Here is a 26,318-nt window from a genome sequence, read left to right as displayed (position 1 = left end):
CAGGCACAGCACATGCCCTGGCAGTGCAAGTGCACAACACATTGCTAATGTGCCTCCATCCCATTTATAGGAATCATTTCTAGTGGTGACAATACGTCAGACTCCAAGGCTATTTAGTCACTAACTGCCAACAAGTGTTCCCATTTGTTTCAGTTATGTGGGCCACATTCGTATTAGTGAGCTAGAGCTGTATGCCTCTACATCCTGTTTCTCATCACTACTTCAAGAGTAATTTGCCTAAAGCTTAAAGGTAATTTTGTGAGAAGGTTGCTTTAACTAAACAACACCTTTCTAATTATCACTCACTTCTCTAGAAATTTTAAATAAAAGTTTATTCGAGAAATTACTTTGAACAAAAAAAGGCAACAATATTTGTTTTGTCATTTAGAAAAGTAACATTGTTTTCTTCATGCCCTATTAGGTGAATTGAAGAAATGCTACAGAAAGATATTTCTTTTCACTGCCTTTCTGCGATGCATTCTAGCATGGATTAACGCATGTCTGCATCACTAGAATAAATTAGGAACAGTCCTTTTTTCCATGCTTTTCTCCAGAAAGTGCTGCATTTTAACAGAAAATGTTGCACAAAAAAACCCCACATTTCTAGTCATTCTGCAGTATTGGAACCAGTATCTAGAAAAGAAAGAGAAAGCGTATAAATAAAACAGAATTTATATTCAACTTTGCAATGTCTTAACAAAAAATGAACATTCTGTATGTTGGTAAATGTTTCCCTGCTGACCTCAAAATACAATGATTTAGTATCTGTATTATAAAAGCTGAAACAATGCCACACCTGGATAATTTTGTTTCCATATGTATCGTCCTTCATTGCCAGGCAGAAAGCGTGGCATAATTGTGTTATTTTACTTGGTTAGCAGTAATGAAAACTTTGAACACAAAAATTTGCTGTCCCCATACAGGGTTTGCTAATAAGTCCCCATTTTTAAAAATGAAGTAAGTTTGCTCTAAATTAGAGTAATACACTTAAACACTTGATTCTAGCCAGCTTACAAGATATGCTCTTGGGGCATGCAAGTGCTAGAAAGCCACGTAGTCTGTTCAAGAGATGGCTTATCAGATGTCCGATAGTGACAACGTACAGGCTTTTGTAGAGTCTGGGCAATAGTGTATTTAACAGATTTATAGACATAAGAGTTCTTTATAAAGCTGAATTACTTAAACACAAAAGCAACAGTGTATTCTGTAAGAGAGAGGCAGCCAGCTGATATTGCTGTTTCTTATATTGACAACTATTACCTCTCTCTTGTTCCTGGTGGCATGGGACAAATGAGTAGTCTAGTTATTAACACCAAGACAAGATAACAATGGATAGGAGAGTCCTTATTTTAAGAAGCTAACTACTTGCTGAAAAATACTGAAGATATTGTCAGCAACTTTATGGTACTGTGGTCTTCAAATCCGGTACTTATACTGTGATATTATAAATGGAACTTATTCAGATATGGAAAATTACATTTTCCTTTAGCTGCTACAATAAATACATCTTCAGAAATAAAGAGGTGAATCAATGGACATGCATGCCCAATATTAAAGACAAGGTATTTGTAAGGAATAACTTATCAGTCGTTGAGAATCAATTAGTCTAAAAACATCACTACAATCGTGTCAAGGCCAGACAGCCCTAAAGGATCAGTTCCATGCGTCAAGACTTTTTTTTTTTTTTTTTTTTAAAAAGATGTACTATAAAGGGTTTTCTGTTCTCACTTCCTCCTTTTAACGTATTAAGAAAGGAATCTTAAGCAACTGAAATCCACCAGCTAGAAACTATAAAAGTTATTCTTCGGTAAAGCATTTCAATACAACATTTGGATAAACAAGCCAGACTAGTAGAGAGAACGTATGAGCTAATGACTTTCCATGGACAGTACATATGTGTCAGTCAAGACAGAGTGCACAAATTACAGGACTTGGTCTGTAATACTAAAGACAACATTTCTCAAACCCTGGGATCCCTCAGTCTCTTAAGAACAGAACTAATGTTTCACCAAAGGCTTCCAAAAACGCCCTTGTTAGTTACTTATTGGTGCTGAACAAACAAACAGTGACACTTTTCTTTGCTTCCTATTTCATAGTGGCATTCTGATAACCAGAAGGTAAATGAACTTCGGAGAAATTTAAGTACTTCAGAGAGCAATTTCTTCAGTAGAAGTAATTCCTATCTTGTTATTTAATTGTTTTATATAATTTAGTAACTAGCGACCATTAAGGCTAGTCACATTTATCTTTGGTAATACTTTGGCTTGTCACGAGCATATTTATGCTTATTCGTACACCACTAAAATCCAGTCCCCAGACAGCTTTAACTAAAATAGCTTTAAACAAGACAATGATGCAATGCAGAACACACTCGTAACTTGCTCATCTGAATTAATCATCTAATTTCTGCACGTGTGCAGGAGGGTTGTGCACTCCTGTTTTAGTCCAAGTTATGTAGGATATAACTAGAGGTAGAAGATAGTCTGTGATTGGAGCTATTTAAGAACTCTGGCTGCACAAAGTGTATTTCATAATATCTTTCAAGTCTTCTCTGCTAACCTAATATTTATACTGCGGTTCAGAACTATACTTACTTTTTCCATCACATGCAACAATTTTCACTTTATCCACTTTCACGAGTTCAGTTACCTCTCTAAATTCAACATCGTTCAGTACAAAAGTCCACACATTATCACAGAATCTGTATGTATTCAGAGAGCCCTTTAAAAGAAAGATGTAACATAAAAAAAACTATTTTCAAAAGATCTCCAGTACAGTAACAGAAATAAAATTATTCTTGTAGCTACAGCTAAAAAATTCTTAACATTTGAAAAATTGTCCTCTTATCTGCTTCTAAAAATAGTTAAGAAGTTTACTGATATTCATTAAAGTAGGTGCATTTATATTTACAACCACATTGGATGTGCTGCTTTTATTAAGATAACTGTGAGCCAGAACATGCAATCCTAAAATCTAAGAAACACAGATTTAAGCAAATCTGAGGAAAATTGTTTAGTTTGAGTGCCCCCAAGTGGTAGAAATTCTTAGGTTCATATAAGAACATTATGCAAGTAAGGAAGATCATCATACAAAACAGCCAATCTTCTGAAACGGTTATGAGTTTTTCAAAGTACACGAAGAATAAAGTCACAGGCTTCATCAGCAAGATTTATATAAAGAGGAGATTATGGGTCATTTATAAGCCTTTCACTTATTGATTCCTTCAAATAGGATAAAATTTCTGTGTGATAAGAACAGTCACACTATTCTCCCTTTGGCTTTCTGAATACCACAGTCGTACAAGTTCGTGGTTTCTACCAGGGGTATACGTATCCCTGGGAGTACGCAGAGGTCTTCCAGCAGGTAGAATAACTCGTCTAGATATTTGCCTAGTTTTACAACAGGCTACATAAAAAGCACTAGCAAAGTCAGTGCAAACTAAAATTTCATACAATGACTTGTTTCTACTGCTCTATATACTATACACTGAAATGTAAGTACAATATTTACATTCCAATTGATTTATTTTATAATTATATGGTAGAAATGAGAAAGTAAGCAATTTTTCAATAATAGCGTGCTGTGACCCTTTTGTATTTGTGTGTCTGATTTTGTAAGCAAGTAGTTAAGTGAGGTGAAACTTGAGGTACGCAAGACAAATCAGACTCCTGAAAGGAGAACAGTAGTCTGGAAAGGCTGAGAACCACTGGTGAAAGTGTTAACACTGATAGGATGAATGATGGGAGGGGGGAAAAAAAAAAATCACACGAAGAGAAGTAGAGCTACGTGATCCGAGATGGAAATTGATGATTATTTTTGTTTTCTGAATAAATGACAGGGGTTTGTTACTTTTTGTACATTCCTATATATTTTATATCATTTACAAAGTCAAAAACACATAATTCATGTACAGCTCATCTCAGATGATTTTCACTTGAGGCTACTTGCTGATTTAGACCCAGTGTGAAAGATTTTTATTTTCATTCTTCATTTAAAACGCATGCTATACACCTGTTAATTCAACCAGTGTTTCTGGACTTAAACAGGTTCATTTATGATGCTGGACTTTCTCTCAAAATCAAATTCAGACTGACATTTGAGAAAGGGTTTGTTTCACTTCTAAAGTCTATTTCAGTAAACACGAACATTTCTTTGCTCCAGAGTATTCAAAACAGAAGAAGAATGAATATCAAAAATATCTCAAAGGCAGATTATGAAAATTAGGAAGTTTTATTACTTTGGCAGATGATAGAAAATTTGTACTATGAGTTTAACATGACCTAATCAAAATGATAAAGTACAGTGGTTGGATATTTATGAATTTACAGTTTTCTGCACTTGAGAGTAGGAGTCATGTTATAGTATTATCAAACATTAACTGTTACCCTTATTCCAAGGATGGATGCACAGGGGCTTGTTGGTAATGGGACTCTGCAGGGGGTCCAGGTAAAGGTGGTTGGGGCTCAGCGGGGGAGAGTGAAGGGGGGGGTCTCTGGCTGTGATAGAGCACAGCAGGGGAGTTTGGGTGTCGAGGGATCCAGATGTTGGAGGAATGGGGCTCAGTGAGTGGGGATCCAGGTGCTGCCGGTTGGCACTCAGTGGGGAGGGAATCCGGGTTGCTCATCCGGATGATCCAGGTGCAGGGGGAGTGGAGCTTATCAGAGGGTTCTCAGTGCAGGGGGGGAGGGGGGATGAGGCTCGGTGGGAGGGTCTGGGGGAGAAATCTGGATGTAGGTCTGACCCGGCCCCAGATGTCGTGCAGGGGAAGAGGAAGTCCCGTCCACCCCAGCCCAGCTAGGATTAGCAGCTGAGCCCAGTGCAGGGTAGCAACCACCAGCTGTGTCTTCCCCAGTCCCGCCCCCGGCCCCACAGTGATTTACCTCTCTGCCGGCTGCCCTAGGCAGACAAAACATACTGCTGGGGAGGGTCACATGATTGCTCTTGTGGCTTCCCTGTCAAAGTAATTCTGCGGGAAGGGGATGGGGGTGTATTCACTGAATCACACACATGGTTAATAAACTACTTTATTTCACCTCATTTCTGTACATTGTGTCCAAGGAAGTTACAAACTGCCTGCCTCCCAAATATTGAGCTCAACCAGAAATGAAAATGCCCACAATCGAAACCAAAAAAATCTATTTGGCATTCATAATTCAGACCTTGCAGCTGAATGCCTTACCATTATAGGCAACATTAGCTAGCTGTTCAAGCCATACGTGCAAAACAATTAAGCTAATCAAGAAGGGGTGCAGAGAAGAGGGTGACTGAGCACTCCTCTCTGAAGTGTTTAAATGATTACATAACATTTTAGTCACCTATCCCATTATGCACTAGTGATTTAGAAAGCATGAATTATCATCTTTAGAGCATTTTGGAATACCAGCAACTAATTTCATGTAGAGCTGGCAGGATCTTACTTTCCATTACCTTTCCTCTAAATCCCTGTCAACTTTCTGGCTTCTGTATTTCTTGGACAATTCCATGGCAGAATTGTGACAACTACATGAAACTCAAACAGCCTGCAGGCAGGCAGGCAACATATTATAATCACATAAACAACCAGGAATTTAGTTCAACATGCTACAGATAGCACATAGAATCATAAATTATCAGGGTTGGAAGGGACCTCAGGAGGTCATCTAGTCCATCCCCCTGCTCAAAGCAGGGCCCATCCCCAACTAAATCACGTGGAGTAACACAACAGTATTATTTATAGAAATAAAGTGGACCCATAAAAAGACTTGTTTCCATCCATAGCACACAGAGATAACAAGCCTTATAGTTCTCAGTGCAGTGTCTGAACACTGATGGAGAATACTAGTTAGATGGGGACTTTAGTATTTAGTGCACTTACCCTGAAATTGACTCTGTTCCTGACCCGTTGTGCCAATGCTGAATTTATAGCCTTGTCAAACTGAAGTAGCACTTGAAGGGCAAGCTGAGGGGTGATCTGCTGAGACTATGGTTTGAAACAACAACAACAACAACAACAAAAAAAACCCTTGACTTTATAACTGACTCAAAAATGCATGAAAATGGATTATCAACGCAAAGCTTTCATGTAACAAACCTCAAGATGTAGACTAGTTTTTCCAGTAGCTTTATTGGAAATATATATTTATGACTTTATATTTAAGTGAGGAAATGGAGTAAAGTGAAATTTGTTAGTTTTTGTAACTTTGTGGAGGAGACAAACGTGACCAACATGCAGAGAGAGAGAGTATTTTCCATTAAACATGCAGTAATTGCCACATTTGAATGGTCTTTGCATCCATGGCCTCCTCTACAGACATACAAGACTAGGAATTAACATCAGATTTCAACACATCAGAATTGTCAGTTCACTCTAGACCCAGGATCTCCTGATTAGTGACTCATCAAGCCAAACCTGACAGAGACAGCGCCAGCCTGCTGCATAGCACAGTTACTTAGCAAAATCAATTGCAAAGACTGGAAATCCGAGATTTGATGAGACAGATGAGTCTCGGAGTCCAATAATTAAAATACAAAAGAGAAGGAAAAAGAGTTTTTTGGTAGTTAGCTGGCATTCATGAGGAAGCATAAAAAAAGAGGCATCCTGAAATTGTTTGTCACCCCAACTAGGTTTTATACTCTTTATGTGAAAGTTATAGACAAAGGTTTCTTTACTCATGGAAAAGGAACAAGTTTGCTATTTGAGAGGTTTTTGTTACATCCAAGATACTGGGGAAAACCACATGTGCTAAATATTCATTATGGATGACTGGAATAGCAACATCAAATAGGTAGTTTCCGGTTATAGATCAGACTTTCATTTACTAGGATACACAAAAGTTGGCCATTTCATTTGCATAAGATGCTTTTCTTCAACCCAAGTACTTAAGTGAGAAACTTGCTTTCATATTTCAATAAAATGCTAAATATCAGTTTTAATTTTTACTTTTAATTTCATATGACAGTTTGATTTTTCAAGTAATCAACTACAGAGAAATGAGTAACATACCTGCATTTGAAGTGCAGTGCTTTTAGTTCTTAACATGGTCTAGCTGAGTAGTTTGGCAATTTAATTAAACTATTAGCTCGCTGCTCAATCATACTTCACATTAAGCTACTTGTCTCCCACCTGTATGAGCTCATCCAAACTCTCCTGAAGGCTGTTCCCCAATGTGGTGTTTCTATACAGTTGATACGCCATGGTTTATAAAGATGAGAGAAGTGTTACTGATCATCCACAGCTATGAAACAGCCAGTAGGTTTCACACTTTCATTGACGGCCTAGAAAATCCAATAGGACAATTACTGAGCTACATAGAGGAATTCTGAACAGAAAAAATAATCAAAAGCAGCAACATAGGGGAAAAAAATGACCAGACAATTAATACCAAGCAGAATGCCTTTGATGTCAAATTGGATATAGCTTAATTCTTTGCTATTTAAAAAATATTATCTCTAAGTTGTCAAATTTTGCATTACACGATGGAAGAAAAAAGAATTTGACTGAATAGACAAATAAGGAATTGAATGCTACTCTATATCTTTCTTTCACAATGTTTTTCAATATTATTAAGTCTTACTTTGGGTAAATAAGTATTTAATTGCATTTCACCAGTTCCTTTATGCAGATTTTTTCCAATACCTGTTCGCTCAGACATACAATTCTCACCACCACCTTCAAATTTGCAACAGAATCGATAGGGCTGATTTCACATAACAAAAGTTCTTGAGCACCTTGCCTCATCCATGATCACCAGCCCAGCTTTGAGAAAAATTTATTAGTTACCTACAAAGGATATCAAGATGCTGCTTTTTTATTTGAAGGAATACTTTATTTGCTTACTGTTAGAATTAACGATGGGTATTTTTAATACAGAAGACTCTACTCAAAAAACAAAAACAATTGTCTTACAGAATCGGTGAACAGCATCAGACACACTGAAATCTTATACCTGTTATCCATGGAAAGAGTACTGGCCTGGACCAGATTCTTCAAAGGAAAATTTAGCACCCCAATACCAACCATGACAGTCAAAATGCTTCCTAACAGCAAATAGTTAGCTGTTGGGTTATGTTCTTCCCATTTTTAGCCTTATAAACAGCTAGTTTTTTTAACAGCATTAATGTAGGTTACAAAGGTAACAAGGAACACTTGCTACAACCTTAACATATCATGTATATTTCATTTTTCTCATTAGGCAAAGCTCAGGGACCAGCACACAGGACACTACACAGGACAAAAGAGAAGAGAAAATCTGACAAAAGGGACTAATGTCAAGGGACTGTTGCGGTGTTGGAGGCACATTCCTTCCTCTTGACAAGAATCACTGCACTTAGGTCATCAAAATTTGGGACCAGAGGGGTCTTTGAGAGGCCAGATCATGCAGCCCCTGTGTTGAGGCAGGATCAAGCAAACCTAGACCATCCTGACAGGTGTTTGTCCAACCTGTTCCCCAGTGATGGGGATTCCAGAACTTCCCTTGGATGCCTGTTCTAGACCTTAAACGCTCTTAGAGCGACAAAGAGTTCCCCTAATATTTAACATCAGTCTCCCTTGCTCCGCATTGCGCCCGTTACTTCTTGTCCTCCTTTCAGCCGACATGGAGAGGAATTGATCCCCATCCTAACGGATCCGGAGACCGTCATGAGCCCCCTCATTCCCCACGGAGTCTTCTCGTCCCAAGTCTAGCCAAACCCCGCCGTTAGCCTCTCCCCCGAGACCACATTTTTAAAACGCGTCTCATTTTCCTTGCTCCCCCCTGGACTCTCCAGCTTGGCCGCATCTCTCCAGGAGCACGGTGCCCAGCCCGGGACTCAGCCAGGACCCGGGAAACGGCTGCTCGCGCCCAGGGGACCAGACTCGGCATCGCAGGCCCCCGCCGCCGCCCGCGGAGGCCTCAACAACTGGCCGCGGGGCTCTGCCCAGCCCCGTCTCACAGACCCTCCCCTTCACCTGCGGGGGGTAAATCCCTCCCCGAGCGACGGCGGCTTCCGGCCTCTCCCGCTCCAACCGGCCCCAGCCGCGGAAGGGCCTCACGCCTCGAACCCGGAAACAGCGGGAGCGACCCGGAAGCGGAAGCTTGAGAAAGCCGCGGGGCGGGTGTGCTGGGCAGCGCTAGGGGGATGGGCCGTGTCCCTGGGGCGCAGGGAGGGTCCTAGGAGGCGGGGCTTGGCCTCAGCGCCAGCGCCAGCGCCAGCGCAGAGGGACGTGCGTGACCCCGCGCCCGGCCCAGGGGTGACCGAGCGTGTGGCCAGCCTGAGTCTGCGGGCAGGGCCGGTTCCCTTCCCGGGGCGGGGGCGGGGGCGGGGCTTCAACGGTCCGGGCCGCGCCCTCTGTGACATCAGCGCCCCCGTTAGCTCGTGCCCGCCGCTGCCGGTGTAGCGTGTTAAACGGCTCCGCGGCGGAAGGCGCTGCCGGTAGCGGCTACTGACACGTCCCGGCTTGTAAAACCCGCCCCCGCCCTAAACGGCCACCTGACGCGGGTAGCGGTTTCTTACGCTCTAGCGTATGTGAAATTGCTGCGTGTAGAAATGTGCGACCGGGAGCAGTTATTTGGAGGTGTAGAGTGTAAGAACCCACTTTTGTAAAGAGGTTCTACTTCCCTCCGAGGGCATGTTTTCTAGACCGTAATTTTTTTTTCTCTTTTCTCTGGCCTCTCTCCAGCTTGTCCGCGTCTTTCCTGAAATGTGGTGACCAGAACTGGACACAATGCTCCAGGTGAGGCCTAATCAGCGCAGAGGAGAGTGATTTTCTTTTGCAGCAGCGTTACGCTGGTCACTCACATTCAACTTGTGGTCCACTATGACCCCTGATCCCTTTCCGCAGTACTCCTTCCCAGGAAGTCACTTCCCATTTTGTATGCGTGCAGCTTATCATTCACAAACTTTATAAGGGTACTCTCTATGCCATTATCTCAATCATTGATTAAGAGTTTGAATAGAAACTGATCCAGAACTGATCCCTGGAGAACCCCACTTGTTATGCCCTTTCAGCCTGTGAATCACTGATAACTACTCTCAGAACTGTTTTCCGACTAGTTTTGCGCCCATCTTATTTTAGCTCCATGGAGGTTGCATTGCCATAGTTTGTTTATGAGAAGTCATGGGAGACAGTATCAACAAACTTTCTAAAGGCAAGATAGACCATGTCAGCCACTTCCCCCCATCCACAAAGCTTGTTACACTGTTCAAGAACACTATCAGTTGGTTTTACATGCGAGACTGCTTGAATTAGTTACATCAGATGCCCTTTTTTTTAGCAAAGTAGGACCTGTCACTGCTGCAGGTAGCCTGGTCCTACAGATAGTACTTTTACACACACACGTAAGAAACTGCAAGCTGTAGGGATGTGCTACCTGTACCACTGCAAACTGATTAAGCTAATTCCTACAGATAGTTTCTCACACCATAGGTATGTGAGACTGCTAGCCGTAGCAATTAGCTTCATCAGATGTCTTTTTTTTTTTTTAAGCAAAGTAGGACCTGTCGCTGCTGCATATGTTTCTGGATGGTACAAGGCCCTGGAATCTAATCATAGAATCAGAATATCAGGGTTGGAAGGGACCTGAGGAGGTTATCTATTCCAACCACCTGTCCAAAGCAGGACCAATCCCCAACTAAATCATCCCAGCCAGGGCTTTGTCAAGACTGACCTTAAAAACCTCTAAGGAAGGAGATTCCACCAGCTCGCTAGTGAAAAAGCAATCCAGTGCTTCACCACCCACCTAGTAAAAAAGTTTTTCCTAATATCCAACCTAAACCTCCCCCACAGCAACTTGAGACCATTCTCCTCGTTCTGTCATCTGCTACCACTGAGAACAGTCTAGATCCATCCTCTTTGGAATCCCCTTTCAGGTAGTTGAAAGCAGCTATCAAATCCCCCCTCAGTCTTCTCTTCCGCAGACTAAACAATCCCACTTCCCTCAGCCTCTCCTCATAAGTCATGTGCTCCAGCTCTGTAATCATTTTTGTTGCCCTCCGCTGGATTCTTTCCAATTTTTCCACATCCTTCTTGTAGCGTGGGGCCCAAAACTGGACACAGTACTCCAGATGAGGCCTCACCAATGTCTAATAGAGGGGAATGATCACGTCCCTCGGTCTGCTGGCAATGCCCCTACTTATACAGCCCAAAATGCCGTTAGCCTTCTTGGCAACAAGGGCACACTGTTGACTCATATCCAGCTTCTCGTCCACTGTAACTCCTAGGTCCTTTTCTGCAGAACTGCTGCCTAGCCATTCAGTCCCTAGTCTGTAGCAGTGCATGGGATTCTTCTGTCCTAAGTGGAAGACTCTCTTGAACCTCATTAGATTTCTTTTGGCCCAATCCTGTAATTTGTCTAGGTCCCTCTGTATCCTATCCGTACCCTCCAGCGTATCTACTCCTCCTTCTAGTTTTGTGTCATCTGCAAACTTGCTGAGGGTGCAGTCCAAGCCATCCTCCAGATCATTAATTAAGATACTGAACAAAACTGGCCCCAAGACCGACCCTTGGGACGCTTGATACCGGCTGCCAACTAGACATGGAGCCATTGATCACTACCCCTTGAGCCTGACAATCTAGCCAGCTTTCTATCCACCTTATAGTCCATTCATCCAGCCCATACTTCTTTAAATTGCTGGCAAGAATACTGTGGGAGACCGTGTCAAAAGCTTTGCTAAAGTCAAGGAATAACACGTTCACTGCTTTTCCATCATCCACAGAGCCAGTGTCTCGTCACAGAAGGCAATTAGGTAGTCAGGCATGACTTGCCCTTGGTGAATCCATGCTGACTGTTCCTGATCCCTTTCCTCTCCTCTAAGTGCTTCAGAATTGATTCCTTGAGGACCTGCTCCATGATTTTTCCAGGTACTGAGGTGAGGCTGACTGGCCTGTAGTTCCCCAGATTCTCCTTCTTCCCTTTTTTAAAGATGGGCACTACATTAGCCTTTTTCCAGTCATCCGGGACCTCCCCCAGTCACCATGAGTTTTCAAAGATAATGGCCAACGGCTCTGCAATCACATCCGCCAACTCCTTTAGCACTCTCGGGTGCAGTACATCTGGCCCCAGGGACTTGTACTCATCCAGCTTTTCTAAATAGTCCCGAACCACCTCTTTCTTCACAGAGGGCTGGTCACCTCCTCCCCCTGCTGTGCTGCCCAGTGCAGCAGTCTGGGAGCTGACCTCGTTCGTGAAGACGGGCAAAAAAAAGCATTGAGTACATTAGCTTTTTCCACATCCTCTGTCACTAGGTTGCCTCCCTCATTCAGTAAGGGGCCCACATTTTCTTGACTTCTTGTTGCTAACATACCTAATGAATACACATTAACCCTCACTGGGCACATCACTATACAAAAAAAGTTGTGTCTGTGCCTGTAGTGGGGTGGCTTCCCCACTCCGATAAGCAGGGGGTTAAAAGCAGCCACAGCTGTGGCCAGCTCAATTAGGGCCCAGCTGGCCCGGATAAGGGCTGTGGGCCAGAAGCTGGAGAAGTCTCACTCTAGCCCTGGAGTAGAGCAGTGCTGGGGAGGGACAAGGGGAGCTGGGGAGCTCCAGCCTGGTAAACCCCCAGGCTGCAGGCCTTGATGAAGGCCTATGAAAAGGTACTGGGGCTGCAGAGGGGCAGCCTAGGGATAGGCAAAGGCAGCAGGTCCTAACCCCTTGCCAATGATAAGTAGCCATGACAGACTGCAGTCTGCCCCAGTGAATAGGGGCTAGATGATGACTGGCAGTAGCCACTGAGGCCAGGTGGGTTTAGAGGGTTGGGGGTAGACATAGTAATCGTAGCGACTCTATGCTGACATAACTTGAGTTAACACACACTTGAAGTTTGGATATGGTCTAAGATATATTAAACATTTGGGAGAGGTAACAGGAACACTATGAGGGTAGACAAGGATTCATTCAGGTGTTTAGGCTCAAGGCATTGGAACTGGCCTTACTGCCCCCTACAGCCTCAGGAACAAAGAGGCACATAAAAAAAATTATTTATTTATTAAAATTTCTTGACTGGAAGGTATGTAACTCATGATTTTAGAATTCTTGTGGTTGTAAAGGTATCTTGGGTTGTAGATATATTTTGAAAGGCAAAACCATGAATGGGTTGAACAAGGAATTAGATCAATCTCTCACGTTAAGTACATTGGCTATTAGCCAAGATAATCAGGGATGCAGGCCCATGCTCTGCACGTCCCTAAACTGTTCTTTGAGTGCCAGATGCTGGGAGTGGACAATGGGATGGTTCACTGAGTCATTCCTGGTCTGATCATTCCCTCTGAAGCAGCTGGCATTGGTCTCTGTCACAAGATAGGATACTAGATTAGGCTGACTGTTGGTCTGACCCATGATGGCAGTTCTAATTTTCTGCAAAAATTAGAATAGATTTTTTTTTCCAGGGAGACAGATGTTATAGGAGATAGTATACTGCCTTTATTGAATATTTGAGAATCAAGTTGTACACAATGGCATGTGGAAAAACACTAAGAGCTAGACTGAGAGGCAAAATAACAGTTGCAAAAATGCAATCCCCAGTGGTGGATTGGCTCAAAACAAAGTTCTAGGCCAGAAATTCAGTGAGCTCTAAAATGAGAAGAAAAAAAAATTAAATTTAAAAATTCAGGGAATTCAAGGAATCCCAGCAGCAGATAAGACAACTTGGGAAACTGCGAGGAGACTCTATGCAATCAGATACAGTGATAAGGGATTCTTTGTTTCTGAGGGGCTATGTGTAAAATGTTTCACTGAATTAAGTCTCAGGGATTATCTACACCGGCAAGTTAAAGCGCTCTAACTTGCTGGCTCAGGGGTGTGAAAAATCACCCCTCCCCCGCCCCCAGCGCAGCAAGTTTGAACACTTTAAAACGCTAGCGTGGACAGGCTTGGCTCCCAGTGCTCAGAGCTAATCCCTTTGTCGAGGTGGATTATCAGGAGCACGGGCACCCTCAGCAGTGCTTTGAACTTTGTAGTGTAGACATAGCCTCAGTCGGTTAAGACAAGACAAAGAGGAGCTGCATTGACTAGGCATTGGGATGCCTGTGCCTTTAAGAACCCTGCCCTGGGAAGATGATGCTTAGAGATGCTGTCCGTGAGAGAGGAAGTTAAAAAAAGCCCCTGTGCCCCCCACCATTTTTGCAAACACTGGTGTCTTAGCCCCTGTGCCAGGTTTTGCCCTCTGTCAGCACCTCACACAGAGCTTAACTTCTGCTCCTCCTGCCAGCCCTGATTTTGCCCTTTAGCCCCTCTCCTAATCCTGCCTCCAGGTGCTTGACCCCCCTGAGCAGTCAATTTCCACCCCCTGCTCAGACCCTGGCCACCCCCCTGCTCCGATTCGCCCCCTTTGCCCCTTTTTAATCCTTGTAAATAGCAGTCAGCAGAATTTTTTGTCTAATAAGGGCAAGGTGAAGGGCAGTGACTTCAGCAGATGTTACCGAGCATGCTCAGTTCATGTGACCATACAAAAAAGCCACTTTGCTCAAATAAAAAAATCCTCCCCCCCCCAACAAACAATTTTGCAAAGTACTGGTGTCTCAGTCCCACTGGGGTAACTGCTACCCCATGCCCCGTCTGTGCCAGGTTTTCCCTCTGACTCCCTCTGCCAGCGCCTCACTCCTGGGCTTAACTCCACCTCATTCCTGATTTTGCCCTTTAGCCCCTCTCCTAATGCTGCCTCCAGCTGCTTGATCCCCCTGACCAGTAAATTTCCACCCCCTGCTCCGATTCTCCCCCTTTGCCACTTTTTAACCCCCATCAAAAGCAGTCTGCAGAATCCTCGGCTAATAAAGGCAGGGTGAAGGGCAGTGGTTTTAGTACACAGTAAGTAGCACGTTACTACAGAGAACACTTTACTACACTACACCGGACAGCGGGGACCCAGTGCTCCTCCTATGGAGCCTGCCGGACTAATGGGAGAGGGAAGGGAGGAGCACGAGAAGCAGAACCCAGCTGAAGCTCGCAGGGAAAGAATGGACAGTGCGGCGGCGAACTGTAAATTTTGGTACCAGGGTTTTGCCCTCCCGCCAGCGTCCCACTTTCAAACTTGAACAGGGTACAAGTGAGTCTTGAAGTTTAGTGGGTGGGAAGGAGGAACATAGTTCCATAGGTCTAAGAGCTTATGAGACAGACCTGTCCTCTAAAAATAAGTAATAGAGAAGGTGGCCAATGGTAGGCCCAGGGCCATGGGAGGCTTTGGGACAATTTTTTACACTACAGTAAAAATTTCAGTGATAAAAGGAATCAACTTTTAAAGGTTAAATATTTTTGATAGTGGCAACCTTTTGCTCTAGGCTTACGCGCTCTTCAGTTAGGCTAAAATGCTGCCAAAAACATGCACACTGTGCCTTGTCTGCTACTGTCTCCAACTCTACAACAAAGTTAAACTCCTTGTCTGGGCTTTAAGGCTCTGCAGAGCTTTGCACCCACCTCTCTCTCTTTCTCTCTCGTATCTTCTTTCACCACTTTTGCTCTGCCCAAGACTACCCAAATTCTTAGTTTTATTCCCATCTTCAGGCCTCTTCTGATGTAACCTTAAGCAACCCATTCCATCATATTTCTATCCCTTTCCTCCAAATACCTTTTGAAAACGCACTTCTCCCAAAAAGGCCAGGCTGAAAATCCTCAGGTTATAATCCGATTACAGTGATACTAACGAGATGCCGTCAAAACAATAAAAAGCAGCCCAAGTGAATGTTGATCTCCACCCTCTATATACTGGCTTTGATTAGTGATATTCAGACCTCAGAGGTTCAGGAGCCAAATTAGCAATTAACATTACCTGTAAGAGCCACAGTAGTGTGAATTCATTGTTTCATTTACTATACATTCATATTTAAATAGTATGATGGGGAAAATATGTAGAGTGAAAACATAACACACATACACATACACACAGCAAAATGATGGACCAAGTATTATTTTATCAAATACAATTGGTTACTGGAGTAAAAGTATCCTGATTGTTTAATAGTAAAACATTGTATAATTTAATTATCAGTGCTGCAGAGAGCTGCACAAGACACATTGAAGAGCTACTTGCGGCTCAGGAGCCTCAGTCTCAGTGCTTTAGATAGTGGCTTTCTGGTGGAGAGACTTTTGCTTTGCAGATAGATGTGAAGACACCAGGCTAACACTGTTTGTTGTTATTCAATCAGGAGCTTAAATAAGGAGAACTTTTAGACAAGTATTTTCAAAAAAGTATTTATTGAATTTTCCACATTTAACTTGTTATTTTAGCTAATTAAAAATACAAGACTCACATAGTTTCCAACAAGTGCTAGGTGACGTGTTCAGAAATACAAGCATTCCTCACATTACTCCATGACAATGACAACTTGTAAAGTTAAGAAAATAGGGAAGAACATTGGTTCATTTGAAAAGGAAGGAGCTTAGTACAGTCATCAGATGTAGGTGAAAAAAGTACTTTCCTCAAACCAGTTGAAATTAAAGGGGCAGAAGAGAAATAGTAGTTACTTCTGTGAGGAGCAGTGGTGGTCATTTAAGACTTGTACTCCAGATAAAGGTGTTGCCTTTGTAACTAATTCAGAATCTGGAAAGTTAGGATTAAATATTGGGGACTCAGTACTCCAGGCAATGTTACAGCATCCGAGCAATGCATAAACTTTCAAATGTCAGATGCTTTCCACATATGGTTTTGGAGAGGTGAAAGTTATTTAAAGATTATATTGCAGTAGTGCCCAGAGGCCCCAACGAGTACCCTCATTTTGCTAAGCATTGTACAGACACATGGTCTCTGCCGTGAAAAGCATAAAGGCTCAGATGCACCAGATGTTCCATCCTTTAACAAAATGGATCTCAAATGTGAAATGACTCCACGCTTGAACGCATCTAATGTTCAGACCAGTTTAACCCCACTTCTTGGGCTTCTTCATTCAAAAAGGTGCTTTAGAATTGTGAATTTAGAATACAGTAGAAGCTCCTCAGTCATTCCCTTCCCCAATTAGCTGCAGAACATTGACTGAAACATCAAAATTTCTTCTATGAATGTTTACTCTGGATATTTACCCAAAATTTTATAGACAATAAAAGCCAACCACACAGTATGTATAAAGGCTGTCTAACAAGACAACATTAATGCTGTCTTAATGCACACCAATAGTTTCAGTACTGAATAATCAGGATGACTCATAATACTGATGCACAAAAATCCATCAGTACTCTAACTGAATTGTGAAATTTTGAAGACGGTTTTATTTCATTGGAGTGGAAGCTATTCCTGTTTTGGTCATAATGCTGTCTCTCAACAATGAGAGAAAAGAAAGCAATTTGAAAGAGTATATACTACAAAATACTGCACTCCTATTTTCTAGGTGCAATTTCTAGAGCTGTGCTAATTGATTTTTCAGCTCACTGGTAGTTCTGAAAAAAACATTCTGCGTAGAACAAAATGTTTCATGCAACTCAACACAAATTTTTTTGTTTTGATTCAGTTAAGGTTGTTCTTTTTTAAATAAACTTGAAGGAAATTTCAGAACAGTTTTTAGTAAAAAAACAAAACAAAAACACATTGACTTTCACAATTTTTATTTTATTTTTTTGTTTCCTGGCCAAAGCACTTTGGTAAATTCAACTCAAATTTGTAAAATGTTTGGGTTGACCGAAAATTTTGCTCAGCTCGAGCAAATGTATTGCTGTATTTGCTTATGTTGCACTGAGGATTCATATCAATGGAAACCTTTTAGCACAATCTAGAATTCTTAAGTTTTAAAAAGGGGCAAAATTCCTATGTTGTTATTCATGCTGAGAGAAATTAATCCTTAAATTTGAGTGCTCCTCTGAGGAAAATGGGTTCAGTATCTTTTAAAAAGTGCAGTATAACAGATGGAAGCATAGTTCTTCAGAAAGCTCCTAGGATCTGCTCATAGAACTAAAAACCTCCAGAAAATAACCTGCATCCACATGGATAATTCAGTACTAGAGTTCTAATGGGAACTTTATAAAACATCAGTAAAAACATACTAGCTGCCAACTACTTATTGGCCACCTCTATAAAGGAGATTAAATCATATACTTTTAATCTTCAAAGCATTTTACAAACAATTTGTGTTCCTGACAGGCTATAGTTAAGCCATTTTCTAACAGCAGAATATAAATGCTGAAGCTCCATCCACAAGGAATGTAGAGATGTTAATCTGAAATTGAAGAAAAGTTGTATCCTTGAGCATGAATCTGCTGTTTTGACTCCATAAAGCTTAAATTGACCCGGTTTAAATCACTTCCCCACCTCCTTTTTGCTTCCTAGAAATCCTATTTAAATATATGCTATTTATATTTACCTCTTATGCTATTTCTCACTAGAGAATTTTCCAGCAAATTGGAGATTAACTGGCCAAAACTTGGCAAAATGAGAGCTTTTATACTTTGTGGAGGTAGTTTTTTTGGATAATCATCTCAAAAAGGCTCTATTAACTCCAAATCGGTCTTACTCACCTAGTCTTAATGAAAACTAACCTTTTACAAAAGTTTTAAAAGTCTGAAGCAAAAAATTTCAAACTTTGTCAACGCATCACTAATCCTTATAAAGTCTGTGATGCTCAGTTGCCACAAAACTTCGCTGTCATTTGTTCCACTGCAGCAAGCAACAGACAGTGTTTTACTAATTTACTGTCTAGAATGTAGTCTGCAATACATAATTCCACAGAAAATACCATCTTTCCCTTGATCACTGAAAACAAAGGCAAGTCACAGACCAAAAAAATATATCAAGAAGGGGTTTAAGGCTGTGAATACAAATTACAAAAGTTTTAAAGTAACACTATAGTTATGTGTTTGGAAGCCAGTAAATTCCAAATTTAAAAAGGAACATTTTAAAAACCCTGGTGCTTCAGGATCAGGGTTTCAAATCGACCAACTTTGGCTGTGTCTCAGTGCTATTTCTTAGTCTAGCCAACATCTTTACACCTAGCCATCATGCAATATTACTACTGTACTTCCAATGGAATATTCGCTACAAATCCTTGCTTACCATACTGGGTAAATTTTTCAAAGGGCCCAGATGAGATAGGAGCCAAAATCCCATTGATTTTCAACAACACTCAAACACCTAAATTCTTAAGTCACTTTTGAAAATTTTACCTATTGTAAACACAAATCTAAAAACATCTTATATCCATCACCATGGGCCATCAGCCCAAATAAGATCACCTCCACTTCAACCATATTGGCAGCAAAATAAAGTTGCTGACATTTTGCTACCACATACTTTATATTCCAGAAACACACTGAGCAGGTCAGCCCAAGTTATATGATGACTAAAATGCCTCTTTATTTGCCTCTTGACAGAACTCAGAATCCACACCATAGAAAAGTATTCCTGCATCTCCTGCTGAAAGGAAAATTCACATTACAAGACAATACAAATCCAAGTCTCCTGTCAGTAAATCATGGGACAGTGTAAAGCAAGTGGGTGGGAATACTGGTTCAAAATGGAAGTTGAAGTCTTAGCTATAAATCTTTCCTGTTTTTAAATAGAGATTATGACTTTCCAATAAAGTTTGTCATTATTATATTTTAATTCCATCGCAGAGATGTCATTAAGAATATATAAAAGTTTTAGACCATCAGAATTGTTTGACATCTGCCTGCTGTTATTGATGCTGCTGTTTCAGCAAGTATTGGCATTTTGTTGATACTTCAGACTGATCCAGCTGCTGGGAAATGAGTTGAGACTAGTATTTACAGCTTACCACTGAAATGCATGATAAAGTTTTTTTTTTTTTATTTGAACTTCTGATCGGCAAAGTCTTTGGATTTTAAAATAAATTTGGCAATTGAAATTAAACAGAAGTTATTTTGAAACTGCCTTTGTGTTCCAATGGTGAGCTGCATTTTCTCCACATCTAACAATCATAATGGTAGCTTTAGAGCATTTACTATGTGAAGTAATTTTTTTTTTAAAATAGTTAGCTGTTTGTACATGTAGCCTTTGGAATCTCATTGCAAAACAGCAGGATTTGGTTCTGAGTATAATACCCCATGTACAATGTTTGAGAAAGCCCCAGAATTCATTTAAAATAGCTTTTTAAAAACATGCACTTGAATACTTCACCATTAAAAGTGAGGGATTGGGTGGGAGGAAAGATTCTTCACAGCAATTGCCAACTTGGGTCCCAAGCTATGTTGCTTTAGAAGGCAGCAGAATTATGAAAATGAACATTTCTATTTATACACAAGCTTATAGAGAAATAGCAAGTGATTATGGATCAGTGTGTGCATACATTTTATAGTAAGTATTAATGCAACATTAAGATTGAGAATCAAGTACTCATTCGTCAGGTAATACTGAAGTTGAAAATTCAACCTTGTTAGGTACCTCATGCAGCTATAATTGAAGTCTAAAATGCAGCTTTCAGAAAAGTGTGTTTATTATCCTTCACTAGTTCCTGGTGCATGAAGTTTAACAAGCAGCAGATTTAAAAAAAAAAAAAATAGATCTGTATCTAGTCTTTGCTTCCCGGTTTTTGATGGGATTCTCGGAGAAGTCCCAGAATACTAAATCTTCAGTGTGTTGGGGTGAGGGAGGTCTGAGTCTTAAAACTTTCTCCTGCAATTTGTTAGGCATTTGAGTTTAATTGAGGAGAAAATTTTATTTGGGTTGCATAGAACTCGTTTTTCAACACCTAATCACATTTTACTTCCTTTGCATCTCTGCTATCATAAACCAATTAATGGTCCAGTTTAGAGAATCAGTCAGAAAAATAGCATAGGCAAAACTTGACTTTTTTACACATGAAAAAGCAGGCAGAAAAAAAACAAACCACGTTCAGACTTCCTTTAATCACACAATAAAGCAGAAGGTATAAACCTTCCCACCCTTTGGAAGTCACCTTTAAAATTACTGAACATTTGGTCAAGTACAAAATACAGTATAAACTAGTTTTCTACATAACATATGTACTGTTTGAACTGTTTAAGATTCTTTGCATTCAACTTTTGTAGAGGTAAGAGGAAAGGAGAAGCAAGCATGGGGTTAAAGGAAGCAACGAGGAAGATGGAGAAAGAACGTCTATAGCCAGTAGAAATTCTACCAACGTTTTTCTATTTGAAACATCTTTAGCTATTTTGTTCTCCGCTTACATACAACAAATGACATCTTTCAATAATCTGAGAGACTGATTTAACTGTATCACACTATATCACTGCAAGTCAACTGTCATACCCTACTTCTAGAAGAACTGCTTTTGGTAGAAGTCATCTTTATCTGAAGAAAAAAAAAAAATCAGAAATGAGATGGTGATCCTTTCTTATTCTCCAGGCTTTTTTGAGAGATCTAAATCTATTCAGCTTTACGGCCTGAAAAATGAAATCGAAGATTCCCAATTTGCATGCATGCATACACCTTGCACTTGGAATTTTATTTTCCAGGCTGGGGAAGGTTTCAGTCAATAAGCTGGAGTTGATATAACTTGAAAAATAGAACAAGGAATAGAAGTGATAGCATCTAGCACTTATGTAGCACTTTTTATTTGTAGATCTCAAAATGCTTTAGAAAAAAAGGTGAGTATCATTATATCCATTTTACAAGTGAGGAAATGGAGGTATAAGATGATGAAGTGACTTGCTCACGGTTGTCCATCAGGCCCTAGCTCCAAAAGAAAGTATCTTCATTTAGGTTCTTTGCTTTCAGACCAAAATAGAAGAAGCCTTACAAAAATGCATATAGGGCAACTTCAAAATAAAGTCGCCTATTTAGGCAAACAACATAGCAGATTAATCTGCACAAACTGCTGATGGAGACAGATGCTGACCTAACCAAAATATGTATGCCTGGAGATAGGTTCCCCTGAATCATGCGTGTTAAACAGATCTCTGTTAAGTTCAGATGCAGACTACTGGCCTGACCTGGCATCAGAATTAGCTAGTACTGCACCTATGCATAGTTGATTAGAGATGGCGAGGAGTCTGCAATGATCCAAAGGTTAGTAAGTCTCAGTTGCACGATTAGCCTACGAGTGTTATACTTCACTGATAAGTAACCATCTAGTTGAAACCTACCTTACTTTTGTAAGTATACCGGATTTATTTTGATTGTGTGTAAGAACTGTGATACTACTATTTCTAAGAATATACTGTTTAGAAGTGTGGAATAATATCAGATGGGGATTTTTGATTTTATTATTAAGACAAAAGTAGTGAGCTCTGCAGTAAAAACAAATGAAAATATTTAATGCTTGTTTCAATGTCACTTAAATGTTTAACTTCTGAATAGATTTATTTGCATACACCAATAGGCAAGATTACCAAATAGAAGATTTTAAAAGTCTGATATATTTTCATTACATGATTCACCCAGAACATAGTATAATTTAGCTATGCTAATAGAAAGTCAATTTATGTGCCCAAGAACACCAAGTGAAAACTTGTGGATACATCTTGAATAACCACAGCAAAAAAACCAGACTCATTTCATTCTTTAAAGTGAATTTAGTGCTTGTGAGAAGTGCCAGATAACACTGGAGATGGAAGATCTCCATCTACAAAGTAAAGGCAGTGCAAGATTTTCCACCCCTCCTCTCCAGGGTACTTCAATCTTGGCCTGAATGGATAACTTTTATGGTTGAAAGGACAGTTCAGCTCCACGCCCATGCAATTCTTTGTGTGTCTGCGGAGACTGAACAGAGTTTCAGTTAATGCCAACTGACACTCATCCAAGAGTAACAGGACTGAGCTCATTTCACACTGATCACTGACTAGACAGCTTTTATCTACTAAACACCTGAGCAGAATTTAAACTAGTGACCTAATGGTGAAGAGCTCATTATACTATTAGTCATTTGAACTATTTAGTCCCCAGTATGGTTTAACTAGGCTAAAAGGTGGTAGCCAATAAGCTGAAATTCACAGAGCTACAAATCTGCATGTTGAAGAAAAACAAAGACAAACCAAAGCTCAAACTCATTCTGGGAATGTAAATGAGTTCTACTTGTGTTAGATACATAATCATTTTTGTTCATCTTCACATTTATGAGACAGAACTGCACTATGTGAACACTAGCATCTAAAAATCATTAAATTTCTAAATCACTCAGGAAATGTATTAACTATTTACAGCAAAAAACATTCATCATGCACTTTACAAAATATCGACGGCACTCATTTATGGCCTTGTCTACCTGCAAAAGAATTCATTCTGCAGGTAAACATTATAAAATATTGCTCAAAAAGTCATAAAAATATATTATCTCTTTCCTTTAACATTTAGGTATATAAATATTTTACTGAAGAACATGCATCATTTAGATAAATGCAAGAATGCCTCCTATAAACATATCGTTCTTTGACATTTAGCAGTATGAAATGATTACATGGTAAAGTAGCTATTAAAGTCAAGAATTAAACCCAAGATTTGCAAACCAATACTGTAGAGAACAGACCCTTGTGTACAAGTCCAGAGATATATCAAGGCACCTTTTATAACAGGTTACAAAATAAAGGCTAATGAATGCATTGTAACTGCAAAAAAGAGCATCATTCCACCTGCACAGTCTTCAGTCTTGTCTGGACACCAAACTTACTGTTCACTTCTCTGTTCTTGTTTCCCATCAAGCTCTTGGTCAATTCTATTAATAAAAAATGTTAGAATATAAATTACAAATTCAGTAGTGTGTTACTTTCTATATTAGGCAAAAAAGCTGATCTTAATAGGAGAATTGAAGTTTTTATATAGAAAAGGTTTTTAGTAAATATCATTCAACTGTTAAAAACAAACATCAGTAAAGTAGGTTCAGTTACAGCAAAATGTTAAAAGATCCACTTTGTTATTGCCCCCTAAAATTATAGATTTTAAAGATGGTCAAGAAGTGTTTTCAAGCAACAACTGATATGGTATTTGGAAGAAAAATATTAGGAAAATGAAATATCAAATTTGGCCATGTTGCAAGAGAAGCAAGTTACTCTTCCATTTATTAAAGTGCGACTAGGATGTAAGCCTATAAGACATGCAATAAAATGAAAGATGGTTTTAAGAACAGAATGCAGTTTATATTGTAGAACATGAGCCTATCAAAACCGTAAACAACGGGTTTGGTGGTGGTTTTTAGAACAGTTATATTAAATATTAAGCTGAAAGAACAGTGTGGTTGTGCCAACACTGTTTACATTTTTAAAGTTTCACAGAATTGTTTTCTAAACAATTAGTACAAATAACATGCATTGTATTGATCCCTGCTATTCTGAAATAAGTTGTATTCAATTAGTTCCTATATATAGTTAGATTTATTACAAGTATGGAATGCATTCTTTGTATCTAGTCTGTGTGTATGCAGGATAGCAGATAGCAACTTTAGAGTCACTCGGGTAAAATATGTGGTATTCAGCTAGAATGCAGTGTGGTCTAGCGCACAGCACATGGTACTGTGTATACCTTAATTCTAGTCCTGGCCCCGAGCACTGACTCTTTGGGGAAGTAATTTAATATTCATTCCTCTTAGCTTTTTCCTGTGCAAGATGAGGATACTGATTGGTTATGGGGGTTTTTTGTTTGTTGTTTTTCAGGGGAGGAAGCCTCCAGGCCTATTATGCATCCTCTTCCTTAATCAACTGGTGAGTGAAGGAATCTAAATCAACAATTTCTGCGTATTTTAAGATTTCTTTTTAGTGAAGTTTCTGGCTCTTATGGCTGCTAGGAGAATCTCTGAAGCATGAACTGACATATTCTGTCCTGCTGAGTGTGCAGCCAGCTTCAGTCTACTGTTTCTCCTGACATTCCCAAAAAGCGGAATGAGGTTAACAAGACTCAGGCAAGTTTCTGCCTACAGGATTCCGAACAACAATTGTGAAACAGACAAGAACACTGCCAGTTTCACTATGCTGCAACTAGGGAAAGATATGAACAGTGAAAGTACTTACAGGAAAATGACTAAAAAAGGCTTGGGAAAGAATAGAGTAGCAAACACCCTTCTTACTCTCCATCAGCCAAGAGGCTCTGAAGTTGGAGGATGAGAAAAAGCTCCTTCCAAGCAGCTAGAAAGGGACAACAGTTTTTAAATCCATCAGCCAGAGACCAAAAAAAAAAGAACAAGGTGCCATCTTCTTTTATGAATCCCAGTGCCCTCTCTGTTCCCAACAACTGGGGCAGAGTTATTGGCTTCTCACCTGGCCATTGTCCACTGACACGTCTGGTGTGTGGGGGCATTCATCTTTCATGCTGCCTAAGCCTAGTTCACTTAGTTCTCTGGCTAGTAAATACTTAATAAGTTTTTCATGCCCAGACAGAGCTTTCCTTTGAGCTTTATGAAATAAAAGTGCTATGTAAGCACTAAAAGTGTCAATTACAATTATTACAGGCAGAATTAAGTCACATACTATGATCAAATATTTTTCCCTTCCAGTTTAGTTTTTGGATATATCTGATTTGTGTTAGTATTTATGAGTGCATTTTACAACATTCCTGGCTCGCTTTAGAGGAACCTATCAATGGATTTAGAATTCTAGATCCAAATACTGCAAACACTTACATGCTTAACTTTACATAATCAGCAGTCAATTCTTCAGTGAGACCCACTTCTGTACATAAAATTATTTTTTTGCAGGACTGCAATCCAATCTGTAGTATCCCTGGCATGTAGCCAATTCTGGGACTCAAACTGTCAACCAGGCAACATTTAGCAGGATGTTAACAAATGACAAACAGGGAATCTGTTAAAGCCAACTCTGCATTTCAAAAACTCAAATCAATATTTGTGTGCAGAAAGATGGTCACCTAACGCTTCTGAGATTTGTGTTTTTCATCTCTGCATACTACTAGCTACATAGTACTCAACACATTGTTGCGATGGAAGTTTCCAAAAAAATCACCTCTCCAAAGTTCATTTACATGTACTAAACTGCATTCTAAAATCAATGCAATAAGGGTAGAGGTTCCATAAATAAGCCAACATAAAGAAAATGTTGAATATAATGCATTGCCTGAAACACCCAGTGACTTCATTTAACACTATGATTGTACTTTTGTCATAGATTAAGCCAGAAGAGTTATTCTAATGGCTCAACTGCTTCAAATTTTACTTAAAGCAATTACTTTTTCACAAGAGCTTTTATTGTACATGCTTACTGCATTTATAGCATAATCTGATGGGGGGGGGGGAGGGAAGAGTCCTCTCTCCCCTAGAAATTTGCTCTTTTGCTTTTGCAACAAATAAATGGTTTAACTGACTAAGACTGTTCTCTGATGTTGATATAGTCTTTGGTGAATGCAGTAAAAAAGGATCCACAGCTCCAATGCTATGGTAGTAATACTCGCAATAGCCAAGGCAGCCATATTTTCATGTATTTAATATGTTATTGTTTGGGATGAATATTCTGCACCAAAAGCGACTGGGGAGGGGGAGGGGGGACTTTCATTTGGCTGTTTTGGAT

The 26,318-nt window shown here is 40.1% G+C and overlaps 2 protein-coding genes and 1 long non-coding RNA gene across 13 annotated transcripts in view; 1 reads left to right on the top strand and 2 right to left on the bottom strand.

Moving 5' to 3' along the window:
* Nucleotides 1-314: 314 nt before the first annotated feature.
* GTF2A2 (general transcription factor IIA subunit 2) lies at nt 315-9,082 on the bottom strand. The gene is made up of 5 exons (XM_038420262.2): nt 8,927-9,082; nt 7,103-7,254; nt 5,855-5,959; nt 2,595-2,721; nt 315-633 (listed from the first exon to the last, which is right to left on the bottom strand). Exons 2-5 carry the CDS (start codon nt 7,172-7,174, stop codon nt 608-610), a joined length of 330 nt encoding a protein of 109 aa, XP_038276190.1. The 5' UTR covers nt 7,175-7,254; nt 8,927-9,082; the 3' UTR covers nt 315-607.
* A 180-nt stretch (nt 9,083-9,262) lies between these two features.
* Nucleotides 9,263-25,745, top strand: LOC119862851. The gene is made up of 3 exons (XR_006274916.1): nt 9,263-9,390; nt 12,594-12,600; nt 24,456-25,745. It is a non-coding gene; the product is annotated as an uncharacterized LOC119862851 (long non-coding RNA).
* The window catches only part of BNIP2 (BCL2 interacting protein 2), a 32,601-nt gene continuing 26,141 nt past the window's right edge, over nt 19,859-26,318 (bottom strand). For all 11 annotated transcript variants that reach the window (XM_038420258.2, XM_038420260.2, XM_038420257.2 and 8 more), the window contains one exon: nt 19,859-23,521. In XM_038420258.2, coding sequence (XP_038276186.1) covers nt 23,473-23,521 — 49 coding nt within the window. In that variant the 3' untranslated portion in view covers nt 19,859-23,472. The remainder of the gene's footprint in view (nt 23,522-26,318) is intronic.

Source organism: Dermochelys coriacea, chromosome 10 (assembly GCF_009764565.3).
Source record: "Dermochelys coriacea isolate rDerCor1 chromosome 10, rDerCor1.pri.v4, whole genome shotgun sequence".
In the NCBI taxonomy this organism is placed as follows: Eukaryota; Metazoa; Chordata; order Testudines; family Dermochelyidae; genus Dermochelys; species Dermochelys coriacea.
Note: the sequence above shows the minus strand (reverse complement) of the source record. Positions and strands in the feature narration are given on the sequence as shown.

Coding starts and splice junctions, on each gene's coding strand:
- GTF2A2 (XM_038420262.2), bottom strand. CDS start 7,174: ATGGCGTATCAACTGTATAGAAACACCACATTGGGGAACAGCCTTCAG. Junction 5,960..7,102: donor GTTTGGATGAGCTCATACAG/GTGGGAGACAAG, acceptor TTCAAACCATAG/TCTCAGCAGATCACCCCTCA. Junction 634..2,594: donor TGTTGCATGTGATGGAAAAA/GTAAGTATAGTT, acceptor TTTCTTTTCTAG/ATACTGGTTCCAATACTGCA.